Source organism: Herpailurus yagouaroundi, unplaced genomic scaffold (assembly GCF_014898765.1).
Source record: "Herpailurus yagouaroundi ecotype Mexico unplaced genomic scaffold, PumYag 142, whole genome shotgun sequence".
Lineage (NCBI taxonomy): Eukaryota > Metazoa > Chordata > Mammalia > Carnivora > Felidae > Herpailurus > Herpailurus yagouaroundi.
In genome coordinates this window covers 17,586,552-17,609,903 of record NW_024412397.1, presented here as the reverse complement: position 1 = coordinate 17,609,903, position 23,352 = coordinate 17,586,552, and the positions used below count along the sequence as shown (strand labels likewise).

Genomic DNA, 23,352 nt, shown 5'->3' with positions numbered 1-23,352 from the left:
GTCTCTTCCATCTGGCTGTTCCTAAGTTATATCCTTTTATAATAAACTGGCGATCCAGTAAGTAAAATGCTTCTCCGAGTTCAGGGAGCTGCTCTAGCAAATGAATGGAACCCGAGGTGGGGGCGAGGGCTTTGGGACCTCCAATCGACAGTCCGTCTTGTGGGGCTGAGCTCTTAACCTGTGGGATCCGATGCTGTCTCCGTGTAGATAAAGCCAGAATTTAGTTAAATAGTAGGACACCCAGCTGGTGTTGCCGAATTGCTTGCTGGTGTTGGAAAAACACATTGAACCCTGAGTATAAGTGAGGGGTCCCTGTGGGCCAGTCTCCTGAGTAGGGTTGCATCACATCCCGCCACCCAAAGTAACTGAAAGTGAGTCTAGAAATCCCCCTGCAAGGGCTACACCCCAGAAGAAATCAATCAGAAGGTCTGGGGAGGGGGGGTGGAACCTAGCGTCTATGTTTTCTGAAGCCCCTGATGCTGCAGTGCTCAGATAAGGCTGAGAACCTCGTTGTTGAGTGAAGGACAATACTCGGAGAAAATGACTCTTGACTAAAGGTCGAAAAGATGAGGAGAGTACCAAGAGAAGTTTTTGGAAAAAAAAATCCAGTGAAAGGGAAGCGTGGAAGGGATTGTTCCAGTAATTCAGAGAAAAATGCCTTGCTCGCCTCTTAAAAATGATTATTCTTTAGGTAACGCTAGCCTAAGGATCAGACAATGGCCAGCGCCCCCAGACGGGAGGGCAGGCTGGAGCAATGACAAAGCAGGACAGCGTCCTGGAGAGCCACAGCAGCACCAAGAGAATCAGTTATCCAGGGTGAAGTCCTCTGTGGCCTGTTGATTCTGAGAAGTAGCTGGGACTCCCGGTAAACAGTGGCTCCCACTGGTGAAACTCCTCTGCCCAGCAGAGGCTGCCGGGAAGCCCCCAGCTCAGCCAGCGGCTACCCTTCCCGCTCTTCTGCGGGGCTCAGGTGACCTGGTGCCTTCTGCGTGTTGGCTGCCTCGGGTGGCGAGGTGCCCTCCTCTCTGGGCAAGCACTACACTCCCCAAGTTCTAGCTGTTCAGGCTGTGTCCCCAGCTACGCCTCCGGCGCCTTGTGAGGCCTCGAAAACAAGCCCAGATTCCCGCACAAAATCTGCAAAGACCTTGCCCCCATTCATGCCGCAGCCTGCCTCTCCTTCCCTCTCTCAGTGGAACAGCTCCTGTGTTTTCAGGCAGGTTCGCTCGGGGTCGCCCAAGGCCGGTGTTCTCCTTGCTTCTGAACTTGGGTTCTTGAGACGCGCCCCCGCCGCCACGGGGGCTCCCTTCCTTTCTTCTCTCTGCTGGTCCCCCACCTCCTTTGATGCCCTGCTCAAAATTCACCTCTTCCAGAAAGATGATCAAAGCCACGCTCACCTGAAAATAGCATGAAGGTAACGCAGCCGGGCTTGTCGGTAATTCCTGGACTGTTGCCAGAGAGGGCGCCTGGTGCTCGAAAGTGAGAGTTTTTCTTTCTTTTTTTTCTTTTTTAATTTTTTTTTCAATGTTTATTTATTTTTGGGACAGAGAGAGACAGAGCATGAACGGCGGGAGGGGCAGAGAGAGAGGGAGACACAGAATCGGAAACAGGCTCCAGGCTCCGAGCCATCAGCCCAGAGCCCGACGCGGGGCTCGAACTCACGGACCGCGAGATCGTGACCTGGCTGAAGTTGGACGCTCAACCGACTGCGCCACCCAGGCGCCCCATGAAAGTGAGAGTTTTTCAAAGAGATGTGCAGCCAAGGTATTAAAACTTTGATTGCTTACCCCCCCCCCCTTAAGAAACTGGATGGCTGGGGTTAATGGAGGGGCCTCTGAGCACAGGACTGATAAAACAGTGTGAAACAACTTGTAAAAACTGAACTCTGCAAAAGCCTATGACATAAATCCATCGTGTGGCATGATTTCTTCTCATTTTTCTCTTAATATCAACAACAGGGGGACATCTAGTTCATTTCCAGCCGGGGGTCATTTTAGGTGACGTGGTGTGGTGCTATTTTCTCCCAGTGAAGAGTAAAATGATTTATAAAACTCATTTTTCTATTACAACTAAGAGAGATATTTACAGGTAAATAGTTGTTCTGAGCTAAAAATATATGCGAAAGCTTAGTCGTTATAATAATGACTCGCGTTTATTGAAGGGCTCTCTAGGTCAGTTATTTCTTAGACGTAAATTAATTTTCACACCCCTGAAGGGTAGGTATTATTATAGTCATTTATCCCAGGAGGAAGTTGGGGCTCAGAGAGATGAAATCACTCGCCAAACTCACATGGCGGCTAAGCGTTAGAGCCCAGACTGGACCCCAGTCTGTTTGATCCAGAGACTTCCAGATGTGTTCCTGCCCAGCATACCGCATTCCTGCTTCGGGATTGCTTCAGCCCTGCCAAGCTCATGCCAAGGTCTTAAGGGAAGCTGGAGATTTTAGATCAGGTTGACATCACTAAGGATGCCTTGCCTCTCCGTCAGAGAACAGCCACAGGGATGGGTCGGAGATATTCGCACAGAGAACAGAAGTTCATCAGAGGGTCTTCTAGCCAGACATCTTCTAGCTATTGGGATGCAGCAATGAATAAACCAGGAAAAAAAAAAAAATCCTGCCCTCTGGAAACATATTCTGGTGCGAGGGAGAGAGGCAAGTTTAAAACAAGTAAAATGTATATTGTGTCATATGGTGCTAAAAGCTACAGAAATAAAGCCCTGAAGGGGGATAAGGGAATCAGGGAGGGGAAGTCATTGAAACGCAGGTGGCCAGGAAAGGACTCCCTGAGAAGGTCACTTTCGAGCAAAGACCTGAAGAAGGTGGTGGGTGTCTGGAGAAGAACATTCCAGACCGAGGGGACAGCAAGCGCAAAGGCCCTGAGGCAGGAGTGTTCGAAGAATACAACTCCAGTGTTGCTGGACCTGCATGAGCAAGTGCTGGGATGAGGTGAGACGGGGGGCTTGGGGGAGAGCGTGGGGTCTTGCTGGCCTCTGCAACAGACCGGACCTTCACGCTCAGGAGATGGGAAGCTGTCGGAGTGTCGGGGGGTCCTGAGGAGACAGCGTCTTAGGATGTTGGTTTTCCTGGGGTGACTCTGGCCGCTCTGAGGGACTCAAGGGCAGAATTGAGGAGACCGGCCAGGAGGCCCCCGCAGAAAGCCAGATGGGCGATCATGGAGCCTTGGGCCGAGAAGGCAGGGGTAGAGGCAATTCTGGATACACTCAAAGGGAAGGGAATGGGACTTGGTGATGGGTGACGTGCTGTGCCTGAGGGGGAGAGAAGAGACCAGAATAACTGCTCGGTGCGGGGCCTGACCTAGAAGGGGAGCTGGGGCTGCCGCTGTCTGAGATGAGGGAAACTGGGAGCAGCGGCTCTGGGTCAAGCCAGGTGCTCCGTGTCGGGCAGACAAGGTTTGAGACTCCAGTTGGAAACCCAGAGGCAGACGTTGAACAGGCGAGTGGATAGTTGGGTCTGGAGTTCAGAGGGAGGCTCATCTCGGAGTCGGAGGCATATAGCTGGGACCGTTTGCAAGTGCACAGCTTGGGCCCGCGGCACGGCTCGGGGGACGAGGGTCCCGTTTCTCCTGGGTGAACGGCGGCCCCTGGAATTGGGCAAGGAGGTGGCCCTGCCCAGATTAAGTCCACCTTTTTGTGCCTCTGGATCCCTAGGGATCCTGGAATCAGCAGGTGGACAGGGAGACAGGATCAAGGCCGGGGTTTGGCGGGTCGCTTCCAGACCCACCAAAAGAGGGTGTTGGGGGGACGAAGGCCGAGAGCGGCTGCTGGCAGAGGCGGGAGGCCGCAAGTGAGGTAAGCGCTCTACCTGGTGAGCCTCCTGTGGGGAGAACCAACCGGAGCCGGATGGGAGAGGAGGTGGCCTCGGGGTGCTGCGAGGCCGAAGAGGGTGGGCGGGTGAGTTAGCACATTTCTAATGGGGTTAATAGGGGGAGGGGAGAAGAGGGTCTCCTCTAATCCTCATCCTCCAATTTGCCGAAATGAACAAAAGGAATGAAGTATACGGAAGTGTATCTGATACACTGAGAAACCGGAAAGCAGCTACGATCCAAATCACAGTCCGAAAACAGCATCCTCTGTGAACATCTGGGCATGATTGACTTAGCAAGTATTTATTAAGCATTTATTATGTTCCGGGCACTTCAGGGAGTTAGGGATCCCGCAGTAAACAGAGAAGACGAAGATCTCTATCTTCACAGAGCTTACACTCCAATGGGGAAGATCAACACTGAACAAAATAAATGAGTCAACCACGCAGCATATCAGAATGTGGGCACAGGGGGGCTTCTAGAAAGGATGTGAATGAGCACTGTTAAGGTGGGGCACGGTTTGAAATCGGTGGGCAGCCGGGGGGCACCGGGATGGTTTGCTCAGTTAGGCTGTGGGGGCCCCGCCAGGGGGGGCGGGGCGGGGCAGGGAGAGTCCCTTGGGCCCTGGATTCAGTGGCTACTGATGGTGATGCTTACTTTTCCAGTTTTTGAGAAGGGGAGAGATTCCTCTAAGACTGTGGGAGAGGAAACTGAGGCACCCAGATGAAGCTCTTTCTCCGGGAATGATGAGGGCTGGAGGTGTGGACGGGCTCCAAGAGAACCAGGATAGTTCCTGGGGGCTGATCCCCACCGTGAGGTCAGGGGAGGCCCTGTGCACACTGTCGTGCACTGTGTTTATTTCCTCTGGCCTGCCCCTCCTCGCCCAGGCAAGCGGCCAGGAATGTGGGAAGTGAAAGACAGGGACACTTATGGATTGAACTGTCTCCCCAAAAACTCATATGTTGAAGCCCTGACCCATGGGATCTCAGAACACGACCTTATTTGGAGATACTGGTTTTTTTTTGGTTTTTTTTTTTTTTTGCACTTTTTATTTACTTAAGTCATCTCTATACCCCATGTGGAGCTTGAACTCACCACCCTGAGATCAAGAGTCGCATGCTCCTCTGAATGAGCCGGTCAGGCACCCCTGGAGACAGGTTCTTAACCAAGTGAAATGAGGTCATTGGGGTGGGCCCTAATCCAATACGACCGGTGTCCTTATATGGGAGACATTTGGGCACAGATGTGCACGTGGGGTGAACACCACGTAAAGACCAGAGTCGTGCGGCCACAGGCCAGGCCAGGAGAGACTCCCGGCGCATAGCCTTCCTCAGCACCTCCTGAGATTGGGGCCCTTCCAACACCTTCCTCTAGGACTCTGGGCTCCAGAACTAGAAGACAATACACTTCCGTTATTTGAGCCACGCGGTCTGTGGTCCCTTGTTATGACAGCCCCCCCAAGGCCGACGCAGACGCCAGAGAAAATACCGTGGGTTACTTACCAGTGGGAAGTAAGTAGTCGCTGCCTTCTCACTCCTCCTGGAAGTAGACACAGAAAGAGGAAGTGATGTAACGGAGAGGAAGGTGGAGGTGAGCTACCCATCAGAATTGCTTCTGATACTAAGATGGAAACTTCCTTCCCCTAAAATAGAAGCGGACAGACTGGCTTTTCACGGGCAAATCCGATCAAGAATATGTGAATGTTGACAAAAGCCTCTGAGATGATTTCTAGCTGGAACCACTGGGGCCTCTCGTGGAAAGCAGAATTTGAATCATTGTTGATCTGGTGCTACAGTGAGTGCTTGTAAATATGTGTTCATTGCATCACTAAGTGCAAGTCTGTGCTCACGTGACCACGCAGACAAACATGGCGCCCATCTTGCCGGAGGCTCTTAGCCAAACAGTTTTAGCGCAAGCAGGCTCTCGAAGGATTTCAGAGCTGCTACAGCAAAGAGTCAGAAAACATACCCTGTGGCTGGGAGGCAGAAGAGGTTTTGCGTCTTTTTGACATATTGTTTTAATCTGTTTAAGCCCAAGTGGCATCTGCAGATCTAAGTGGGGGAGAAAATGCCAATTTGTTCACTTCTGCACCCAAGGTCAGCAGAACAGAGCATACTTGAAAGGACCGAGCCCGACCGGGCTGTGGCTGGCTCCTCCCACGTGCCTCCAGCCAAACACATGCCCAGCACACACACAAAACACTACGGATACTTACGAAAGAGAGCACTTTACAACTAGAAAATGACTGTTGCTTCTTTTGGCATTCTTTTAACTATGAATCTATTGAAACCCTCCACTAATAGGGGGCTTGTCGGAAGTGTGGCTGGGGAGGCACCGGAACAATAAGATAACCTGAAATATTAACACAAGCCAGCCATCTGCACATCCCAAGCCAGACCCCTCCAGAACACGGTGCCCAGTGGCAAGAAGGCATCACATCTCTGCCATTCTCCTTAGCGATAGACCTGCTGTTGAAACCACGATCTCGTTTTAATGAGATGCGCGTTTATTTTTGTCATTTGCCCGTCGCAGAGCTCCACTGTTGAGCCCTTTAGGAAACTTGAGACGCTTAATGTATATGACCACCCCGCAGGCATCCAGTCCAAAATCCCCAGCTGGCCCCCCTAGGCTGTCCCGGCTCAGTGCCTCGGTTGAGTGTTGTGTTTATAGACCTAACGCTGCACACTTCTGAAGGCAAATAGGAAAATCAAGAGAAATTCAACGTGTGCAAACGGAGCTAAAACAGTGGCCGTGAATGTGGGCATTTCTGAGGCCCCAAAATGGTATCCTTGGTGTTAAGAGAGCCCACTCACTTTATTTGTGCAAGGAAAAAGCCTTTCATCATAGAACAGAAGGTCAGGGTTTGGGTGGTGGACAGATGGCCACGCCACCCCATAAAGTCTGTCCGTGGGAGCCCCGGATCCCCTTCTGTCCCTGGTCCTCCAAATGTTTTCAAACAGATGAAATCTGATTACAATAAACAATAAAGGCATTTTGGGGGGGGGGAAATCTAAGCATCCACGAAAGGAGGACAAGACGGCTCCATCCGTGGGAGCCACCCATGAGCTGTCACCTGCAAAGTCTGGGAGTAGAAATCCTTTCCCCTCGACTGTCTCTCCAAATTCAACTTCAAAGCCAGCCAGAGGGGAAGCCAGTTACAGGGTACTTTGATTTTTCATTCTGTACCTGTGTAGAATTTTTTATTCTTTATTCTTTATTACTTATGTTGATATTATTTTTATAATTACAAATTATTACTAAAGAAAGTACCGTGGTCTGTTCAGAGGGCTCTGGTCACACCCACACTCAGGTGGGTATGTGTGTGTGTATACATACACTCATTCTGATCAAAAAGCACCCTGCGCCTCTTTGCTCTTGTGGAACCTTCTAGAACTCCTCTGCTAAGGATCTGTATGGGGAAAGCAGGCCACAGGCCGCCTGCTAGTAAAATGAGCATTTTCTGATCTGTAGCCAGGGAATCACTTCGGAAGGACGGCTAGAGATGGGTTTTCTGAAAGGACAGGTGACTGACTGAAGTGTTTTCTCCTTCTAATGCCTTTTCAAAACAAAACTCCCATGTATGTTCTCTTTTTTGTCAAAAGCCCGCGCCCGTGCACGGAGAAGAAGCCAGAAATCTTCTGTTGAGGCCCACGGGCCTCAAGAGAGGCGGGGGGAGCCACCAAGGTACTCCAGGGCCTGGAGCCGGTGCCGCCCAGGGGTTTCTTCCTTGTGGCCAAACAGTTACTTCACAAATCCTTGCAGAGAGGCCGCTGGTGCTCCTACAGGGCGCTGTTGTTTGAATTCTAGGAGGTCCGGCCCCTCGGCATTTCAGGACCCTTCTATCCGTGGTGTGACACTCTCTCCAAGTGTGGTCCCCGGCTGGATGGGGAGCCCCTGGGCGTGCCAGAGATGCAGAATCTCGCCCCCGTCCCCACATTTACTGAACGAGAACCTGCATTTTCACAAGAGCCCCGGGTGATCCGTGTGAACTTGCAATTTGAGAAGCAGCGATGACGCTGCTCAGAGGTGACCTAACGGTACGGTCAGGGAGGAGTTGCAATCTCCCATCTAAGAAGGCTGCACACTGTGGGCATCCAACTCCTGTAGATGGCGTTCTGGAAAAAGCAGAACGATGGGGACGGTGAGAGACCAGTGGCTACCAGCAGTCGGGGGCGGGGGAAGGATGGATCCCTGGGGCGCTGGGGATCGGTAGGGCAGAGGAACCACGCTGTAGGGTACCGTGATGGTGGATACGTGTCATTACATGTGTGTCAAAACCCAGAGAATGTACGAAGAGTGAACCCTAATGTACGCTGTGGACTTTAATGACTCATGATGTATAACATTTGCTCCTCAAGTGCGACGAATGTCCACACTGACGCATGATGATAGTAACAGGGGTCAACGATGGAGTAGGGGGTGAGGGAGCGTCTGGGAACCCTCCATACTTGCCGCTCGTTTGTCCGGAAGCCCAAAGCTGCTCTAAAAAATAGTCTCTCAATGTAACCACCACCACGACAAACCAGTGGGGCGGCAGACATTTTCTCTCTCAGTTTGGGGTGCATAAAACCATCCCTGAGCGGTCTTTATGTCATTTCTTCCTGCCTGATGTGGGTCGCTGCTGTTCTGCTGGACAGCTGGGCAGGACCCCAACTGGCAGGAAAGGAGACTGTGGGATGCGGGGAGGGGCCAGGCCCCCGGGGAGCTGGGGGTCCCAGCAGGCTCCACACCACCTTCTGGTGTGATCCCACGTGGGTCAGCCCCGGGTTTATAGGGCAGGGTCCCTATCGAACCGAGGCCGTGACGGAAGAATGCAGAGAGAACACGGATGCAGATACTTCGTGCTCCGGTACACTGATTAGGAAATGGCCAAATTGCTAATCCTGGGGGAATGTGAAATATGGCACCAATTCGAAAGAACAAGGGTCTGTGCTAATCTCTGCATCTCCCACTTTCTGGGTAAGTGTGAATTTCATTACACAGAGAATTATAGCCGGATGTGCGACTAATGAGGGAATCGGCCCTTCTGTTGGAAGTCACCTCTGGCAACAACAGGACGTTCCACTCTAGTGTGACAACTCGACCCCATGAAGGAATTCACGTTTTCTGTTGATACAGCAGCTGGAGGCGTCTAGAAATCCCAAGGTTAGGAATGGGGGGGGGGGGAGGACTGTGGACAGGGCACCAAGTCCCTGACAACACAACCGTGTGCACCCACACAAAGAGACAAAGAACGTGAAGCCGGTGGATACAAAGCTGGGCTGTCTTTGAGAGTGACCGTTGATTTCGCCTCTCCACACGTCTGGTCGCAAATCCTGCTCCGAAATCATCTCAGGGAAGACAGCAGGCGATGAGTTTGGGAGCAGCGTGGGGCACGGGCAGTCGGACGTGGGACCGCCACCGGCGCTCTGTAGGCTAGGTACTCTCTCTCGAGCGTTTTCAGACGTGTGCCCACAAGACTATGTGCCGCGAGCTGGTGGCCGTTCGTTCACAGGGGGTGCGAGGTTTTCTTTCCCGCTGGGCTCCCGGAAGCCATCTTCTTTACGGTTGTGGAGTCTGGCTGAATTCTGCTTTTCGTGACGGCTGGCTTCTTCTGTTTCTGGCTGTTGTTTTGAAGTGATGTCAGGCCCAGCATTTTACAATACTTGTTACACTGGTGTAGGGCTTTAAACTGATCGATGAAGGTCATGGAACAGTTGCCTTTAAATCCTTTGTACCTGTGGGTTTGGGTAGAAGGACACATACTTTTTAAAACACGGGACACTTTCACCAGCCTTCAAAGGGGAAACTAATGGGAGGTGGAAAACACATTGATTCCGGCCCCGGGCAAAGATGGCCGAATGTTCCGCCACAACTATTGACGGGAGAAACAAAGCCTGTGGGATTAAGTAAAGGCCGAGGCCCACAGGCATGCACATTCCAGACCAAAGGCCTGTGACTGTACAAGTGTTCTAGATGCTTACGGTTCCAACGAAACAGCATACTAGTGCCCTTTTTTTTTTTAGTCATAGTAACTAGTGCTGGGCCATCTTGATAAAAACTAGATCTCTTGGTAGTCTGAAAGCCACCCTACCCCGCCCAGAGGTTCTGAATAAAAAAAAATTCTGTAACGTTGGGGCTGGAAGACATTATGTAGTTTTCAACGTTCTCTTGTTTAAATATTTTTATTTATTTTTGAGAGAGAGAGCGAGAGAGCGAGAGAACCTGAAGCAGCCTCTGCACTGACAGCAGAAAGCCTGATGTGGGGCTTGAACTCATGGGCCGAGTTACTGTCATGACCAGTATTATCACAGGCCGTCCCGTGGCAGGGATGTGGAAGCCGACATCGAAGGATGAGGCAGGTAAACAGGGGAGCGGGGGGGGGAGCCCGGCACACAGAACGTTCGGCATGATTTGTGAGGCCCCCGAACAAAAGGAAACCATGGGCTCCTCGTTCAAAAATGATGGAGGCGTCTGAGACCACAATGGTGGAGCCCGTGTTCGACAAAGCCCAGGGCCCTTTTCACGGCGGGCCCTGCTGGCTGGGGGACAGTTCTGGCCACGGCTGATTAATAGGACAAACAAGAAATCCGGCCTCTTTCATTTGCTGGTAGAAACCACAAAGGTCAAGGAAACCTGGAAGGAATGGGGACCTAGACTGTGCGCTTTTCCCCGTGAAATCTACGCCGGGTTGGAAGCTCTTAGGGGAGTGGAAGGTTCCTTTCATCTCTGGAACCAGAGCAGCTCTGTCTTGACCAGTTTGTTATAAACGCAGCCTGCTCCCGCCTTCTCCTCCTCCTCCTCCTCCTCCTCCTCCCTGCGAGGGAACGCTCTGCCCCCCTCACCCCTGCAGGAGCCCGCAGTCCATTTTTGCTTGTGAGAAATGCCTTGGTTCCTAAAAGCCAAGCTCCCTCCTGGAAGAAAAAGTCCGCTCAAGACAGGGGCTGAATCCGGCAAGGTAGGAAAATTCTCCACCGCCAACCTCATCATCTTTACATCTCTATCTTCCACAGGACATGGCGTGACAGGCGGAAATGTCAGCCCCACCGCGTTTCTCTGGCGCCTGAGCGCCCCCGGCAGGCCGCAAGGCCGCGTGGGCCTGTGCTCATCAGACGTGATGGAAAGCCAAACCCGTCCTCCTGCTGGAGGGAGGCCTCCCGCCTCAGACAAACCAGGAAGGTCATGGGCAGGGGCAGCCTCCCTGTTGAAGCACATCCCTGGAAACACGTCACGGCCACCTGTCTCAGGCCACCCGGAGGCTTTTAAACACTCAGACAACATCTAGTCTCTGCAGGGAAAAATCACTAACTCACCCTGGGACCTTCCAGAAAATTCCACTGTCGCTTCTTAAGCGTCGTCTGGCGGCCAAGTGTGTAATGCTGGGTATGAAGCGAGCCCTTTTATAATGGTTCCCATGCTCTGGAATGGGAAACACTGAGTGTGGACGAAGAAGCAGGACTTCGGGCAGCCCAGCAGGGTCTGTCCTCTCCAGTAGCCCCTGAGGGCCCAGGCCTCTTCCCAGAAATCTGGCACCTTCTTTTCCTCTATGTCCCTCTTTCTTCCTTTTTTTTTATAAAAAATTTTCTTTAATGTTTATTTATTTTTGAGACAGAGAGAGACAGAGCATGACCGGGGGAGGGTCAGAGAAAGAGGGAGACACAGAATCAGAAACAGGCTCCAGGCTCCGAGCCGTCAGCACAGAGCCCGATGCGGGGCTCGAACCCACGGACCGCGAGATCATGACCTGAGCCGAAGTCGGCCGCTTAACCGACTGAGCCACCCAGGCACCCCTGTCCCTCTTTCTTTAGAGTCCTCACGGAAAGCCAGAGTAGGGCAGCAGGGACCGCTGGATGTCACAAGAGCCGCCGTGGGTAATGGTGAGGCTTTACAGGGAGGGTTGCTCTGCTCAGTCGAGGAACCCCGGTGTTTCTCCGCCCCCGGCTCCCCAAAAGCCCTAGCTCAAGTGCATTCGCGTGGAGTCCTCCCTGGGCCCGCCCTCACCGCGAGGAGAAACACCTCCAACCACTTCCCTCCATCTTTAGGAGAACGACATCCACTTCTCAGAATTCAGGGTGTGCCTCACCTCTCCGCACAGACTGTGATCTCTCCCAGGATACTACCTGATTCCCGACATACCTGTCCAGGGGAGGCTTTTCAATAAAGGCCAAGGAAACAGGTGGATAGAAGCCCCGTCCCCAGAGCTACCTCACCTTGGCCCAAGGGGGCCTCCAGATCACATTTCGGGACTTTCCTTTCTCTCTTGGTCCAATTTTGGACAATCAACTTGGCACGTCACACAATAATGAACTCCCATCCCTTGCCTATCACAGCTGTAGACCTTTTCTGGCTACCTAGCATCCACAGAATTAAAAATCTTTCCCCTTTCTCAACCTGGTGATGGTCTCAGTCAGGGATGCTGGGCTTCGGCCATGACTTCTGGTTCTCTCAAACTCACAGCCATCGCTGACGCCTTAAAAGGAAACAAGGCCACATCCTTTGTGTTCCGAGATCAATTAAGCCGGAGCGTTTCAAAGGACACCAAGCTCTCCTCCGACACCAAGCAATGGGGTGTCCAGGTTCTCCTGCTTGTGGTCCGCCTTCCATGCCACACGAGCCACGAGGAGTAGAGGGGACCGTGAATCTGAAATACCCTGGCACCTCTCCAGCATTATCCCCACTGCACTCACCACCGTTGATCTTGTTAGACAGATGCACAAGGCTAGACAGTGTCTCCCCCAAATGGCACGTCCTTCCTAGAACCTCAGAATATGGCGCTTGGGTGGCTCAGTCGATTAAGCGTCTGGCTTCAGCTCAGGTCATGATCTCACCGTTTGTGAGTTCGAGCCCCTGAGTCGGGCTCTCTGCTGTCTGCACAGAGCCCGCTTCAGATCCTCTGTCTCTCTCTCTCTCTCTGTCCCCTCCCCCACCTCAAAAATAAATAAGCCCTAAAAAAAAAAAAAAACGTAGGGTTAGTATAGATGTCATTAAGATGAGGTCACACGGGAGTAAGGTGGGCCCTTAACCCAGTGTCATGGGCATCTATGTAAGAAGGGGAGAGCGGATACAGATGCGCAGGGAGAAGACCGTGCGATGACAGAGGCAGAGACTGGAGAGGCACGTCCACAAGGCTGGGAATGCGAAGGGTTGACCGCCACCTCAGGAAGCCAAGAGAGAGGCGTGGGGTGCATCCTCCCTCACAACCTCCAGAAGGAACCCGCTCTTCTGACACTGGGATTGGACTCCTGGCGTCCAGAACGCGAGAGAATAAATATCTGTTGTTCTGAGCCACCCAGCTTCTGGTCATTTGTTACGGTGGCCCTGGGAATCCAATGCAACGGCATAAAGCACCTCATAGAACTTCACACGCTTCCATTGTTAGAAAGCTTAGCTCTGTGCAGTTTTACTCACTGGGTCTTTTTATCCGTAACCTCAAATTAGTGTAATCTTCCAGCCCATCACTTTAAGTTAACCTGCCCGCCCTCCCTCACTGCCTCCAGAGGAAGAACCATACATTCCTTCCACTGAACAGCACTCAGTGGGGCCTTTTCTTAAATAACTTCCCCTCGGATGGGGGTGGTGCATATAAATTGCCCAGGAATCTTGTTAAAATGCCGGTGTGGGGGAACACCTGGGTGGCTCAGTGGGTTGAGCATCCGACTTCGGCTCGGGTCATGATCTCACGGTTCATGGGTTCGAGCCCCGTGTCGGGCTCTGGGCCGACAGCGCAGAGCCTGGAGCCTGCTTCGGATTCTGTGTCTCCCTCTCTCTCTCTGCCCCTCCCTGGCTCGTACTGTCTCTCTCTCTCTCTCTCAAAAATAAATAAACGTCAAAAAAAAATTTTTTTTCTTAAAGGCCAGTTTGGGCTCAGAAGGTCTGGGATGGTTCTGAGTTTCTGCACTTCTAATGAATTCTGAGGGGCTGCTGATGCCGCTGGTCCAGGAATCCCAAGGAGTAAGGAGACAAACTAAAGCATGAAGACCTCAAGCCCACCCCTATTGGACCTTGGAGACAGCTTTTAATTAATTAATTAATTTTTTAAGAGTTTTTTTTTTTAATTATTTTAGAGCGACGTGTGAGAGGGGAAGAGGGGCAAAGGGAGAGACAGAGATTCTTAAGCAGGGTCCACACTCCGGGCAGAGCCGGACGCAGGGCTCGATCCCATGACCCTAGGATCGTGACATGAACTGAAATCAAGAGTCGGACACTCAACTGACTGAGCCACCCAGGAGCCCCGGCGCCTTCATATTTAAGTCGGGACCCAGGTGTATCGTTTGTCCTTGAAACTTGGGTCATACAACATCCCAGAGCCTGCTTCTGGAAGGGCTAGGAAGCTCTCTATTTCTACAATCCTGCCCTGACTCGGCACGGATTTATTCAGTCCTCACTACGTGTTGCCAACCAGGCTAGTCTGATTGCTTGCTGAAAAACTATTCCTGTCTTCTCTCATCTTGACAAGGGGCTCATGCAAAAATCGTCAACTGACGGCAGGGTCGGCTTCTCTCTCAGCTTATCACGCTCCCCTGTGCCTCGTATTGCCTCCAAACAAACCTGGAGAGGGGGAGCGGGTGGAGCCATGTGGCAGAAACTTCCAGATCTGGCTGTGTTGAACAAATTAAGGTGGTTTTTTTTTTTTGGTCTGGCTTAAGAAGGGATCCGTTAAAGAAAACTCGGTGAGGGGCGCCTGGGTGGCACAGTCGGTTGGGCGTCCGACTTCAGCCAGGTCACGATCTCTCAGTCCGTGAGTTCGAGCCCCGCGTCGGGCTCTGGGCTGATGGCTCAGAGCCTGGAGCCTGTTTCCGATTCTGTGTCTCCCTCTCTCTCTGCCCCTCCCCCGTTCATGCTCTGTCTCTCTCTGTCCCAAAAATAAATAAAACGTTGAAAAAAAATTAAAAAAAAAAAAGAAAACTCGGTGGGACAAGGAAGAGCAATAGAATTGAATTCTCATTCGTTGGTAAGCTTTGCAGAAGCAAGTCAGAGACTGTTTACAACACAAGTTTTAGTGTGATATCCTTTCTGAAGAAAATTTTAATTTTTAAGGAATGACCACAAGGACACAGAATTCAAGCTGAAGATGGGGGTGAGGAATTGAAATAAACCTCTTGTTTCAGGGTGTGTGTGTGTGTGTGTGTGTGTGTATACAGCAAAGCCTGGGCTGGATTTATGAACAGGTGGAACAGATTGCCATCTACATGTAAAAGGCCCTGGGAAGCCCCCCACTCTGGAACCATCTAATATTCCTGATATTCCTAATATTCCTAATATTCCTTCCATTAACACCCTCCATTTCTTTATTCTTTCGTTTTTTCATTCAGGGGGATTAAAAAGGATTCAGCTTTTCCAGAAGCTGGCCCTCTTGTAGGGAAGACAGACCCATAAACAAATAATTACACTATGCCGTGATAAACAGCTCCAGGGACCTGAGAGATGGGGGTTTTCCCACTGCGTGGTGGGTTCTAAGGATTCACACAGGAAGGACGGCTTGGGGTTTACCTGGCAGAGGGGAGAGCACGGGCAAAGGTGCTAAGGCAGAGGATGTCCTCAGCAAGGCAGGTGTTCTGAGGAGAGCTGAGGCCAGAGGACATTTCTGGAAGGCTCCGTGAGCCATGTTTTTTTTTTTTTTCAACGTTTATTTATTTTTGGGACAGAGAGAGACAGAGCATGAACGGGGGAGGGGCAGAGAGAGAGGGAGACACAGAATCAGAAACAGGCTCCATGCTCTGAGCCATCATCCCAGAGCCTGACGCGGGGCTCGAACTCCCGGACCGCGAGATCGTGACCTGGCTGAAGTCGGACGCTTAACCGACTGCGCCACCCAGGCGCCCCTCCGTGAGCCATGCTATGTGATTTTTCCCGTGGGTTGGCATTTCCCAAAATTTGGAGCAGTAAGTCCCACAAGATGCTTTGAAATAGAAAATAATCCTGTGGCATAAGCGCTGTGATTAATGCTGCATAATCTTTCTCCCTGCCCCCGCGGGCCTTCCAATCACACGTTGGCTCTTCAAACACCCCTATGAAGCCTCACACCAAAGAAACCTCCTACACTTATTCAACCCAGGGTTTCCCGAGATTATTTAACAGCACATAGATCCCTTTGAAAGTGCTTCTGTCAGAGTCACTGAGCTCTTTGGGGGGTGGGGACGCAGTAATGTAACCAAATCTGTGTTTTCTATACAAATTGTATTCTGAGGTTGCCTTGTACAAGCTGACCTTCCTCCCTTGCTCTTTGCACCCCACCCCCACAAACACCATGGAAACCCTGGTCCGGCCACCACTACTACGGCTCTAGCCTCCCTGTGGCTGTCCTTGTGCCCCGCGCCCGTGTCGGGCAGTTTCCCATGCCGCCCCCAGGGTAAGTCAGAGCCTCGGTCACAGGGCTGCTCAAGCGGTCCCGAGAACCCACCCCAGCTCCTCCCCTTGGCCCCCAGCCCCCACTGCTCCCCCCTGCCCACTCTCTGCCCTGACGCTTCCTCTCCGGCCCCTCCCTCAGCCCCCAGTTGGAGCTACAGCAGGGGCTGCTACCATGGAAACAGGCCCTGGCACTTCTCTGACTTCTGCCCAGGCTGGAAAAAAAAAAGGGGAAATGTAAAGACAGGAGGACAAATGCAGCCCACGAGTCTGGTTCTCTGCTTCTGCTGGCAGGGGCATTCCAGAAGCCCTGCACGCTTGCACGGCTCCTGCTGTCTTGCTTCTGAAGGCATGCCCAAACCAGGAGGGGCTCTGGGCTGTGATCCCCGAGGAAGAGGGAGCGGGGCCGGGGCCCTGGGGAGGCGAGGGAGAACCGAGCCTCTCTGATGGTCCGTGGTCCATTCTGGAGACCATAAGTCTCGTCCCCGTGGGTGTGGAGGAAGCATGGAGTCCTCTCCTTAATATCTGAGACACAAGCTGAAGTCGGGACACAGAGGCCAAGGAGGGGACACTGGAGGCAAGACAGCCATGAAATAGGCAGTCCGAGAGTCAGCCACCGTCCTCAGCCCCAGAGCTGGGATTCCCAACGCTCGCCCCCCATTTTAGCTGCGGAGTGGGGAGCCTCTTTAGGGCACGGGGCTGGGCAGTCAAGGCCAAAGGGGATCAGGGCTTCACCATCAGATGCCTGGGGCAGGAGGAGGGGGGCGTGCCGGCCACACTGAGTGTGCTCAGGTCCGGCCAGCGCTGACTGAGGGACCTTCTTTATGGGACAAGCCCCAAAATCCTATCAGTCCACAGTGAGCCCCTCGTTCTTTACTTCTCTCTGGGCTACACACACAGACACACACACACACACACACACACACACACACACACACACCACTCCTTTTTCCAGCTACCTTCTAGGCGCCTTCCTGTCTTCTATTAGCAAACTTGAGTCCGTGGCATCTTGGCGCACCCCCCTCTTCGGTTCGGGCAACCCAGCTCCGTTGTGCTTTGCTCGGACCTTCCTGAGAGCGCTGGTGGCTCCTTTCTGGACAGTTCTGGGCTTCCTCCAGCCCTCTGGTGTCAGGCGCTCGTGAACCCTCTCGGCCCTCACTGTGTCCTCATCTTCCATTCCCTCCTACCGTCTCCCAGGTTTGTCCTGCAGCCGCCGATCTCACACCCAGCAATCTCTCCAGATGGTCTTTTGGTTCAGACTTGCCTCTGAGGCTGGATGACAAAGGACGAGGAGCCTGGCTGTGGGTCCTCGGGTTCTGGGGGGTGACGGGGCGGGGCGAGGGGGTGGGTAGTGCTGAGGCATGGGAAGAACCCCCCAACTCCAACTGTACTGTCATCTGGAAGACTTTGGGGCAAAGAGCAGGAAGCTGCCACGCTATTCCCACTCCGTGGAACGGGTATGTCCTTGCTGACTCCTGGGTCCAGGAGACTCTGAACTCACACCAAGAACATTGCTAGTAGCAATGCCTTGCCAAAATCGTGGAGGGGGGGAAGGTAAATGTTCCCTTCGTGGGCCCCCAGACCTCCTTGATGGCCAAGAGGCCAAACAAACCAGCCGCTGGCCAACCGGCTCCACCGCGAGATGGCTTGATCAGATGGAAATGGGATGCAGACTGCCTTCCAGGGTAGATGACAAGGAGGGCAAGGGAGAAAGCGGACATTTAGGGGGCAAAGCGCCTTTCTCAGGTCCCTCAGACCTGAAAGGCTGTCCTCTGAAGCCCGCCTTGGCCAGTCAGCTAGAACGTGTGGGTTCTACAGCCACAGCCCCGCTGTGAGAAGCACTCACATGATGTCGGGAAATTCTGTTCCCAAGTCCCTTGGTTTCCTCCCTTCCTGGCAGAGTCACGCGCCCGCCTGGAGAGTTAGCTAGCCCGCCTGGAGTCACCACACACACACACACACACACACCGTGCACGTGTGCACACAAGCCTGCCGTAGAGCTGTGTATCTTCAATACAAATCCTGTTGAATACAAATCCCAAATTTGCACTGCCCCTTTCTCTCCAGGTACAGTGGGGTCCCAGACTTGTGACGACCGCCCATGGGCACACGAGGCTCACGGTGGGCAGTGAGGGCAGAGCCTTTTTTTTTTTTTTTTCTGGAACTCAGCCTGACTGAAGGTGGCAGCCCTTTTTTGTCTCTCCTCTTTTTCATGGCTTGTAGGATGAGAGCTGGACACAATGACATCAGTAGAACCTGCTTTCTCCAGGCAACTGTCCTTACCATGCTCCTTACCATGTTGTTTAGGTCCTTACTGCCCTTCCGCAGGGAGCAAGCCATTTGCCAAACTGTCCAGGGTCTCCGGGATTCGGTTTCCATGTCAGGGACACCGGACATCGCCACACATTTCAGGATAGCTAACTGGTGGTCCCCCTGGGGAGTGTCCTTTGTCCTTTGTGGCTACTCATATCAAACCGATTTTGGTCCAGTTCTTACCAACTGGGAAGAAATCTGCTCAGGGTACTCTTTGTTTTACTTCAATCTGGCAACATAAAAATGAGTTTGGTGTTTGTTTTTTTTTTTTGAGCCTTCTACAAAGGGTTGAAAAACATATTGGCTCTGGCGCCCTCTGGTGGCTAATCCCAATCACGCCATCTCCCCAGAAATTCAGCAGCTGCTGGCTGGGGAGGGGGGGGGGTGTTCGCAGGACAGACTGTGACACGTGCAGGTCTGCTCCCCTGCGTGCGTTGGTTGGCACTGGTTTTGCTTTGGTTCCACTTCTGATTTCTCCAGTTATAGAATTAGGCACTGTCCTAATTTTCCCCTTCAAAGAACTCTACATGGCGAAGTAATTTCAAATCGGAAAAATGTTCAACTGTCCCGTCAGTACTCGGGGTCTGCCTAGAAAATGGCTTATTAGGCTGTGACCGTGCTGTTTGCCATGCTTTGTAACTTGAGGTTCTCGCACTCGCCACTGCTGAAAGATGACAGGCACTGAGGTACAGGTGATGCGTTTTCACACATGTTCCCATCGCCGGCTCCCAGGAGAGATAGGACATACTTCTGCTTTAAGGGCCATACTACCAGGCAAAGCTGAATTAAAACAAGTAAGTCACGGGGCACCTGGGTGGCTCAGCCCGTTGAGCATCCGACTTTGGCTCAGGTTGTGATCTTGTGGTCTGTGAGTTCAAGCCCCGCCTCGGGCTCTGTGCTGACGGCTCAGAGCCTAGAACCTGCTTCAGATTCTGTGCCTCCCTCGCTCTCTGCCCTTGCCTCACTCGTGCATACGATGGAGACTGAGACATAAGGGACTATTTTCTTTGAATGCCACAATGGCTTCTCTTCCCGCAAAAGACCCTGACCACTGCTGGCCAGAAAAAGGCCCCAAATTTGGGAGATCTTCTTCTGTTCTAAACAATACAGTGTATTATTTATTATTTAAAAATAAAATTTTTTAAGTTTGTTTTTAGTAATCTCTACTCCCAGCCTGGGGCTCGAACTCACGACCCTGAGATCAAGACTCACAGGCTCTTCCAACTGGGCCAGCCAGGCGCCCCTGTTCATTATTATTAATTAGTTGTAAAGTAAGTCAGATTGGCCTCAGCAGTCCTCCCATCCATGTCTTTAACCACAGGCTCTTCTCTTTCCAGCATGGCCGAACTAAGCCCGTGGGGGCGCTTGCTGTGAATCAAGAAAAGCATGTCATCGGCCACCGTTCGTCTCTCCTGCTCTCTGGAGGCCCGCTGGCCTCTGCAATGCTCCCCAACTTTCTCCTCCCTGCTTGCTACTGCTTCCCACCTGGATCCTTCTCAGCCTGTCTTCGAGCTGCCTCAGAATCAGAACCCTTTCCAAGTCTCCCCGCTTTGGGCTCCATTTGGCAGCCTGGGCTTCCACCGGCTTCCACTGGAGCGTTTCTTCAATTGAATCTCGGCTCCAAATGTTGAGGGTCTGCCCCTCTTCCTCGGGGCGCCTTACTTCACACGGTGCTATGCTCCTCACTTGGCAAGTAAGGAGGCGGGATGTGGCTGTCGGTTCTCAATCCAGAGCACAGGGGTTCCGAGGGGCCTCCAAAGAGAACTCCCAACCACTCCTTACACTCCGAGGGTTCTCCTTTGATCAGTTTTTTAAACCGGGCTTCTAAGAAACGTTTCTTTGGGGGGGGAGGGGGAATTGCAAACTTAGGAAAAGTTTACAGAAAAGTTTCAGAAAAACAACGGACAAGATGATCTAATATCCCTTCTAAAGCTCTCAGAATTCCCTTCCCTCGCACCGCCTCCTCTGTGACCACTCCTTGGGAGGGAAGGCGGTAAGTGATACTTTATAGACAACATTTTGCGCTGGGCTCCAGCCATCAGCTCTGGTAATAGGTCTTGGGCAGCTGTCCCGGGCCAGATAAGTCACATTAGAGAACAAAACCAAGGGATTGGATTTCTTTTTAAATTAGGAGAAAAAACATGAAATGAGTTCCCGGAGACTAAGACGCTTTTAAAAGATGTCTTAGATAATCACGCTCTTAAGCTTGTCTTAGTTTTTGAAACTTCTGCTTTGTTTTGGTGCAAAGTTGTTCTAAAGAATGGTATGATGTCAGTGTCAGTGTCAGCATCGGTGTTGGTGTCAGGCTGAGGCAAGAGGGGGAAAGGACACCAATGTTTATCACCAGTGTTTATCACCTGCATACGAGCTTCAGGGCCTGGATGTCGATTAATGGCGGGGGGGGGGGTGCGGGAGGAGGGGGAATCCTCAAGACATCCCGTGTCCCCATCCTGTAGATCAGTGCTTCCAGAATTTAAAGTCACGTGACCACATAGCTGGTGAGATGAGAACTCAGCATTCAAACCAGGTGAGCATGATGCTGAGTTTACAGTGTCCCCCAGAGAACATGGGGTCTGCCCTACTTAGGAAATGCTTCTGAGGTCCAGAGAAATCCCTTTATAAATAGCATGGTATAATTTCTTTTCTTTAAAAAAAAATTTTTTTTTCAACGTTTATTTATTTTTGCGACAGAGAGAGACAGAGCATGAATGGGGGAGGGGCAGAGAGAGAGGGAGACACAGAATCGGAAACAGGCTCCAGGCTCTGAGCCATCAGCCCACAGCCTGACGCGGGGCTCGAACTCACGGACCGCGAGATCATGACCTGGCTGAAGTCGGACGCTTAACCGACTGCGCCACCCAGGCGCCCCCAAATTTTTTTTTTATATTTTATTTATTTTTGAGAGACAAAGAGATAGCGTGAGTGGGGGAGGGGCAAAGAGACAGGGAGACACAGAATCCAAGGCTCCAGGCTCTGAGCTGTCAGCACAGAGCCCGACGCGGGGCTCAATCCCACAAACTGGGAGATCATGATCTGAGCCAAAATCGGACGCCCAACCCACTGAGCCACCCAGGCACCCGTAATTTATTTTCTAAATGGGGAAATTTGTCCAGGAGAAATGACTAACTAGATGGATGCTAGGACAGCCGGAATAAAAACTGCACTGTCCCAGGCAAACCAGGATGTAGGTCCCCCATCCCAAGGGCCAGACAAATGCCTATAATACAAGAAGGAATGTTACCACTGGGAGAGTCAGAAGCAAATGGCATGAGCAAGATTTGAACCCAAGTCTGTCTCTAAAACCCCTGTTCCCACCACCTCTTCTACTGAGGTCTCGTACCTGCCCTATATTAGCACCGGAGCAGGGGCTAGACAACTAGGGCAGCCCCCTCCTCGACCCCGAGCCTACTGAAGCTTTTCAAACCAGCCAATTCCCAGCTTGCCTTCCCTGCCTCGCCCTTTCCTTCCCCGGAAAACCAACTAAAAGCCGTGGCTCATGTTTTCCCCACACTCCTGCTGCCTCCTGGCTGACTGTGGTGCCTCCCTGTGTGGACCCCAGGGCCTGGCCCTCTTGGGGACCGTGGGCAACAAACCTTGTCAGTGGCCCCCGTTTTCTTTTTCAATCTAGAAAAGGACTGGCGTCACCATACCTGAACAATAACAAAACCCAAGGCATGCGTCCCTTCTAAAGTCACTTGCCGTCTATTCCCTCCTCGTAACAGACAGTCTCCTTGCGTGGGAACAGCAGGGGCGGTCCAAAACCGTGGTAGCTCCAACCCAGAACTTTATTTTCACCAAGAACCACAGAGAGCCTGCTTTCTCCTCAATGGCGGTCGCGCAAAGCAGAGAGAAGGCACAGTGGTTCAAGAGATGACCTGGGAAAATGCTGCAGGGCCGTCCGGGCGTATCCCACACCGGACAGAGCAACACCCCACACTAAACTGGGAAAACAAAGCCATCACCACAACCAAAGTAACTCATCACTGCTCTCCCCCAGCCATGTGCTCCTGAAACCACCACCAGGAAAGCGTGGGAGTCGCCTTGTGGATAAGAGAGAACAGAAATCCATTAAAAATATGCCAATCGAATTCACTGCGTTCAAGCACAAAAAAAAAAAAAAAAAATTAAGAGGCTTCTAATCGTGAAGCTATCAAAGGTAGAAAAATGGAATATTCATAATTGAAAGAAATCCCAATAATGCTGGCATGGTCCCCCCACCCCCCACCCGCCGGGGGGGTCCTGTTAGTAATTAATCTTGAAGTGCATTTCCAGAGTTCTTGTTTGTTTCAAAGTTAGGAAACAAATGTGTTTCCCTGCGAGAACAAAGTCCATACATATTTTATGTAAGTGACAGAAGTGAATTGAATTCACCCCGAGAACATCTATCATCCACGGTTAGGACAAGAAACCTACCTGCCCACATCAGCTTCCCAGTATGTGTGCCCGGCAGGTGTTTGGAACCCCGGGGTGGAAGGAAACGTGCTTGGTTTTTTTTCTACTCACCCTTTTGCCAGTGTTGCTATGCCAACGTCAGTTAACTTCATTCCCACACCTGTAGGAAGAGAGAGCGGAGATGGGATTTGTGTTTCACGGGGGTCCTCAGAAAGGACCGGCCACCTCTTCCGGGGCTAGGGGTAGTGACAGCCTCACGGTCAAGTTCTTTCCTACGTAACACACTTTTCCTCCTCATTTCCATCAGCAGAGGCTACTTTCTGCCGAGGCTGACAGCCTTTCAGACATTCGTCGGGCTTTGTGGGATGACAATGGAGGACAGCGGGCCTGTGACGGCAGCTGAGGGGAGTTGCGTCTCGTGGAAACCAATGGTGGGGTCTGCCGCCCCAGGCCACCTGAGCCCTTTGTGGCTGGGGGAGTGATGTCCTCAGTCCACCCGGCC

General features: G+C 52.1%; 1 protein-coding gene across 8 annotated transcripts in view; it reads right to left on the bottom strand.

Annotated features, from left to right (window-relative positions):
- Positions 1 to 8,118: 8,118 nt before the first annotated feature.
- Positions 8,119 to 23,352, bottom strand: part of ALPK2 (alpha kinase 2) — a 123,805-nt gene continuing 108,571 nt past the window's right edge. For all 8 annotated transcript variants that reach the window (XM_040478687.1, XM_040478692.1, XM_040478686.1 and 5 more), the window contains 2 exons: positions 22,962 to 23,010; positions 8,119 to 9,538 (listed from right to left, as the gene is read on the bottom strand). In XM_040478687.1, coding sequence (XP_040334621.1) covers positions 9,310 to 9,538; positions 22,962 to 23,010 — 278 coding nt within the window. In that variant the 3' untranslated portion in view covers positions 8,119 to 9,309. The remainder of the gene's footprint in view (positions 9,539 to 22,961; positions 23,011 to 23,352) is intronic.